At 32.1% G+C, this 6,023-nt stretch overlaps 1 protein-coding gene across 19 annotated transcripts; it reads left to right on the top strand.

The window, feature by feature from the left end:
- Positions 1–1,584: 1,584 nt before the first annotated feature.
- LOC131076585 (uncharacterized) lies at positions 1,585–5,370 on the top strand. Of its 19 annotated transcripts, XR_009113420.2 has the most exons (7): positions 1,618–2,062; positions 2,416–2,462; positions 3,489–3,621; positions 3,710–3,799; positions 3,932–3,982; positions 4,092–4,203; positions 5,134–5,370. XR_009113420.2 is itself a non-coding variant. In XM_058013844.2 (5 exons), the coding sequence occupies exons 1-4, from the start codon at positions 1,871–1,873 to the stop codon at positions 4,107–4,109; spliced, it is 306 nt and encodes a 101-aa protein (XP_057869827.2). In that variant the 5' UTR covers positions 1,618–1,870; the 3' UTR covers positions 4,110–4,203; positions 5,134–5,370. The 19 variants fall into 19 exon arrangements, 3 of the variants coding, with proteins under 3 accessions (XP_057869827.2, XP_057869826.2, XP_059069708.1); XR_009113416.2 differs by adding an exon at positions 1,585–1,610 and having other exon boundaries at positions 2,021–2,062; positions 3,489–3,982; XR_009359288.1 differs by having other exon boundaries at positions 1,618–1,915; positions 2,021–2,062; positions 3,489–3,982.
- Positions 5,371–6,023: the final 653 nt, after the last annotated feature.

Below are 6,023 nucleotides of genomic sequence, written 5' to 3'. Positions count from 1 at the left end.
GATCCCCATTGGGTTTTGTATTTTTAAATATAGTAAGTATTCTATTTTCATTTCTTATTAAATTTTAAACAAAAAATCACATATTCTATTTTTATATACATACACAACAAAAAAATGCATAACATATCAATTTTTTAAACAACAAAAGAAAAACAAAAAAAATAAGAGGAAGAAAAATGAATACATATATTTTGCAAGAGACTTGGTAAGCCCTCTAAGAGTTTTGGCCAAAATGCTTAAGCACCCAACTGCTAAATGGCGGGAGATATGAATCTCAAAGATTTTATATAAAAATGCTTTGATCGAAACTTTGGTGCCATTACGCGCCACACGTGCGCCAATAAGCACCACACAACTGTCACACTGCCACATAGTTTCAACCAAAACTATTTGGTTGGCCCCAAATGCAAAACAACTTTGTGTTTTGGCCCCCCTACATGGATTGATTTTATTAATCTTGTGTTATTCAATCATGAACATAATTCTCTTTATGTTAAAGAAAATAGATTAGGCAAAGATTATATGCTCTATAACAAATAGATAATTATGTATTATGCATAAATAATGATTGAAGATACGATATGAAGATATGATTACAATGAATGAATGAATCTTTATAAAGGATGAATGAAACACTAGGTGCAAACCCTAATGCTAAATTTAGGAGAATTGAAGCAATGCAAAATAGGAGCTAAATTAAGGTCAACTACATCTAGAATTAATGTTAGAAAAACAAACTCTAGATAATACAAGCACATAAGTTTAGCTTAAGTGAAAAAGCAATTAAAAGACCTAATTAATAAATAATTAGATAATTTTCTTAAAATTACTCCAACAAGTAGCTAGTTGAAGGCACTAGCAATTATCTTAAACACTTATTCAACCAAAATTCCATAGCAAGCCCTAATATCCAAACATATATATTAGTTATATTTAATTGTGTCTTGTGATGGGTTGAACCTAATATCTTTCTTTTAAGAGCTATAGAAGATTTTCCTAGGAACCAAAACCTCCTAAAAGATCATTTCTTAGATCCTCTTTGTGAGAAATGCGAAAGAAAAAAATACTTTCAACATATCTGCAACATCCAATTTCTTTTTGGTATGCCATTTATTCGAGGTCTATGATCGAATCATCTTAGTGTTTGGATGAGGTCCCATAAATTTTCTAATTAGTGGTATTTCCACTTTAGAGATCTCTTTATCCATAATAATATTAAGAACATTAATAAAGAACTCGACTCAATTTAATCCTAGAACCATGTTTGCTAGAGAGATTCCACACCTTTCCCTCTAAGATTATTCCTCTCAGATATTAATTTGAATACCCACATGATACTTGATCCAACCTTATCTTCAAAGATCTCTCTTCATGAAAAAACCTAAATTTAATTCTATAATGTCTAAATATTTTTATTTAATTTTTTTTTTTAATAAACTACTATGAAATGACCTAAATGAATGTAATTGATAATTGTTAATAATTTTTTTGGCAACCAAAAAAAGAATAAAATAAAACATATATATAAATGACAAATATGAAATATGACAAAAATGACCACGGTATTCAGATAACAGAACTGAGAGCGGAGTGGAGCGTGCCTGTTAACGGTACCCAAACGTATTCCAGGAACGGTCTTGTTTTTTTTTTATATTACCGTTAAAAAAGCTGGATTTCATCTCTATTTGTGGGCAGTTCACCTGCGAAGAGGGGCAGATTGTTCCCTATTGTGTTGCTATTTTTTTTTGGTTTTGTTTGCCTTTCAGATTGTTCCCTAATCTGTTTTTTTGTTTTTTGTTTCTGGCATGACCATGCCCTTTCTTCCTTCTGCTTCTGAGTTTTGCGTTTTTTCTTTTTCATTTTTTGGTTCATGGTATTTGTAAATGTTTTGTGTGTGGATGGCAATTATTCAATGGTAAATCAGTTTGACCATGATAGGCCTTGTTTTTTGTTTGTTCATTATTTTTGTTCGCTCTGGCCTTCACAAGTCGTTTCTGGGTTGTTCATTTTGCTGGCCCAGGGTACACTACAATCTCTGGAGTTGCCAATGGAGCTGGCTCAGGTTCCCTACTCTTTCCCTATCTCCCCTTTTGAAATTCAAATTCACAACTCTGTTTTTTTATTTCAATTTACATGAATCAAACATGTTTTGGACCATGCTGTAACATTGTACTGCAATTACTTTTAAGAGTTATAAGCAATTTCTACACTTATCTGATTCTGACTGTGTATTACGTTTCCTTATTTTATTTCACAAGTAGCTTAATCATGTACTGCCTATCTTTTTTGTTGCAAGTATTCACGTACTCCATGTCTTTTCCTTGTTAGAGAATATTAAGTTGTTTTTGTTTTGTTTGATTAATAGAGAAATTATACATTTGCTTTGTCTGCTTGTTGACTCTGTTTTAATGGCAGGGAGGAGCTCAAGAAGAGCTATAAATAGGCCAACCCTAAAGCCAAGGGTATTGCCCAATACCAATTGAATTGGCATACTGTTGTTTGTTTGGTTCATTCTACATTGCAGTTCTATTGTCTTCGTTGCAACCAAAAATTCATGTCTCTGTGTATTTCAATACTTTAATGCTGTGCATGTGTATTTTTTTCATGTGTTTAGGGTATCTTTGCTCATGTCAAACACATATATTTTTGAGATGACTCTGTTCTGATTTGGGTGTGATAAGCATTGGGTGTCTTTTTCTTGCAAATTAAAGTGTTATGATTACTTAATTGTGTTCTTCAAATCATTTGAATTCAGTTTGATAGAACAATCAATTGATTAGTAAAATTTTCTCATAAATAGAGATTGTCTCAAGGTATGTACATTGTTCTTCTACGTTTCAACTGTAACGAAGTTCCTGTTGTTCTTCTTATTCTCTCTAATCATTATTGGGGTATATATATATATATAAAATTGTCTACCATGTTTGCATGGAAGTAGTTCTACATTGCATTTTATCTGATGGACTGATTTGAAGTGTCCAATTTTTATTTGAAATTTTTAGGATGTTTGTGCTATCTTTATATGGAAGTAGTTCTACATTGCATTTTATCTGATTTCTATATATATTATTGTTAATTCAAATTATTCTTGTTAGTCTTAACTGTTATATAACTTATATCATTAGCTATGAATCTGAATTGTGATAGATTTATTTCTGTTATACTGCTATCATAATTAAATTTATTGTTAATATATTGCTATCATTTATTTATTGCTAATATTATATTGCTGTCATGTTACATGGTTGATGCACTTCAATCACTTTGCATAAACCATTTCAATGAATGGTTGGAATGTTTAATTTTCTTGTCATAAGCATTCGCATTCCCTTATTGTTTGAGTACTTTATTATTAATCTAAGTGAGAGAGACAGAGGAAGAGAGAATGAACTAACTTTCGCATTCACTTTTAATTCATCAAATTATTATTATGCCGAGAGGTCTCTACAGTGACATCTAAATACTCCGATATATAATTTGACGTGTAGGTGGCTGGCACAGCTGCTGGCCTGAAGTGGACGTGGAATTTGATTGTACAGTTACACTCACCTGCAATGGCTTTATTTGTTTTTAGACGTGGATCTCAACGATTCTTGAGTGGTTCATTTTTATTTAATCAATGTCGGTATTTCTGAATGATGGTCTTGTTTAGTATTATAGTCTGTTTGTTAAAAGATGCTGATTCAATCATTTTGAATACTGAATTTAGTTTGCAGTGAGGCCTGCAAGAAGGATGTGCCTTTAGCAACTGTAGATATGCATAATTGCTAACAGGATGGGAAAATCTGGACTAGTTTTGGTTTGTTGTTTTAGGATGCTTGGTTTGTTGTTTTAGGATTGCTTGTATTTATTCTCTTTTAGGTTTTGGTGGACTACCACTGTGTTATATACAAGTAATGGAGGTTTTTATTTGTGCTATATGCTGGTGTAGAAGCCCCAAAAGCACCACAAGAGCCCAATTGTGCAGAGGCTAAGAAACCAGGTGAATAGTACTGCTTCAGCTTCTCTTTTTGTTTCATAGAATCTTATGTTTTGATATATTTCACTAAATCTGTTCATTGATGTTGGTTTTGTGAATTTTGTTTTAGCAGGAGAGGTCAATGAGTTAGATATCGAGCGAGAAGAAGAAAAAGCCCAAGAAGGAGAAGGGGGTTAAGGATCCAAATTTGCCAAAAAGACACAGACTCCTTTCTTCTTTTTCATGTACCGCCTATCTTTTCCTTGCATGTATTCACGTACTCCATGTCTTTTCTTTAGTATTTCGTTGTTTGGGTTTTGTTTGATTGATAGAAGTTGAGTTTTGTATGCTTGGGTCATTCTACATTGCAGTGCAATAAAAAATTCATGAGGAGATTTCAATACCTTTATACTGTGCATGTGTATTTCCTTCATGTGAGTTGATTTTTAGGGTATCTGTGCCTAAGTCAAACTTGTATATTTCTGAGATGGCTCTGTCCTGAATTGTTCATTTGTGTTAATTGGTATTTGTTGCTTGATTTGGGCATGATATGCATTAGGCGTCTTTTTGTTGTGAACTAAAGTGTTATGATTAAATCTTAGTTGTGTTCTCTGAATCATTTGAATTCAGTTTGGTAGAACAATCAATTGATTAGTAAAATTTTCAATTGTGTTTATGTACATTGCTTTTCTATGTCTCAACTATAAGGAACTTTACTGTTTTTCTTCTAATTCTCTCAAATTATTATTGGTTTGAAGATATATATATTTTTTATTGTCGACCATGTTTGCATGGAAGTACTTCTACATTGCATTTTATGTGGTGGGCTGATGTTTGTGGCTTTGATTTGAAGTGTCCAAATTATTATTTGAAATTTCTAGGATGTTTGTGCCATCTTTGCATGTATCAGTTACAATACAGTTTGTGACACAAGGTATTTGTCTGCTCCACTTGGTAGGCATGTCAGTTGCATTATGTGAGTTGTCTTAAAATATGCTTACCTGGATTTGTCCTAAAAATGTTGGTTAGTCTCATTCATCTATGATGCCTGCTATTTTGGTAAATGATTTACTTTGGGGCTTCTTAATACCTATTTATATTGCAAAGGGAAACTTCAAATTGGATAGCATCTAGCATCAGGCTGTTTCTTATTTGGGTCATGTTCCTACTTGCAGGTTGCCAAAGATGGTGCTGATAAGTGGAAGTCTTTGTCAGATGAGGTTTGCAGCTAGGCTATCATGTAGTTATGTTGTAATATATTGAGAAAGTTGTTGAATTGAAGGCACTAAGTACAAAAAAGGAATTTTGAGTGAAAGGTAAGATTGCTTTGATCTAAACTTTAGATGTAAAAATTAAAATGTTTAAATTATGTTAATCTTTAAATTGCTCTTGATGTAATTCCATTTATTTAAGTGAGGTGTGTGCTTGAACTTTGATATCTTTTATTGAATTTTGCTATGATGCATTTTGTGTTTGTGAGGTGTGTGCTTGAATTACTTTTAAATTCACTTAAATTTGAGCCACTTATCCTTTGTGTGTATTTGCATCTTCTTATTATTTGTGTGAGGTGTGGGTTTAAATTTTGGAATCTCTTTGTTTGGGTGAACTTGGTTATTCATTTGTGTGTGTGAGAGGGAAATTTTTGAACTTTAAACATTCACTTTGTGAACTTAAATATTTACTTTGTATATACATATGAAGTTTGTTTGAAAATACTATGTGAAGAAATTGAAGTATCTTTGTATGGAGAGTGTTTTTAACTTATGTGTACACTTTGTGTGTGTTAAGAATGTGCTAGCCTTGATAGTTTGAACTTTATTGTTTACATTATATATGTATGGAGTTTATGTTTGAATTAACTATGTGTGAGGTGTCTAAACTAACTTTATGGGAAGAGTGTGTTTTAACTTGAGTGTTTACTTTATATATGTTGAAGTTTGTGTTTGAATGAGTGTGGGAACTTGAATTAGGCGTACACTTTGTACTTGTTAAGAATGTGCTAGCCTTGGTAGTTTGAACTTTAGTGTTTACATTATATATGCATGGAGTTTGTGTTTGAATAAAC

The sequence above is a fragment of the Cryptomeria japonica genome, chromosome 10, assembly GCF_030272615.1.
Source record: "Cryptomeria japonica chromosome 10, Sugi_1.0, whole genome shotgun sequence".
Lineage (NCBI taxonomy): Eukaryota > Viridiplantae > Streptophyta > Pinopsida > Cupressales > Cupressaceae > Cryptomeria > Cryptomeria japonica.
The sequence above is the reverse complement of the archived record's forward strand: the minus strand, read 5'-3'. Positions and strand labels throughout refer to the sequence as shown.

Excerpts from the sequence above, each read along its gene's own strand:
- LOC131076585 (XM_058013843.2), top strand. The coding sequence starts at position 1,871 with ATGGTATTTGTAAATGTTTTGTGTGTGGATGGCAATTATTCAATGGTA. Across the intron at positions 2,063-3,488 it reads TGCCAATGGAGCTGGCTCAG|GTGGCTGGCACAGCTGCTGG; the intron begins GTTCCCTACTCT and ends TTTGACGTGTAG. Across the intron at positions 3,983-4,088 it reads TGCAGAGGCTAAGAAACCAG|CAGGAGAGGTCAATGAGTTA; the intron begins GTGAATAGTACT and ends ATTTTGTTTTAG.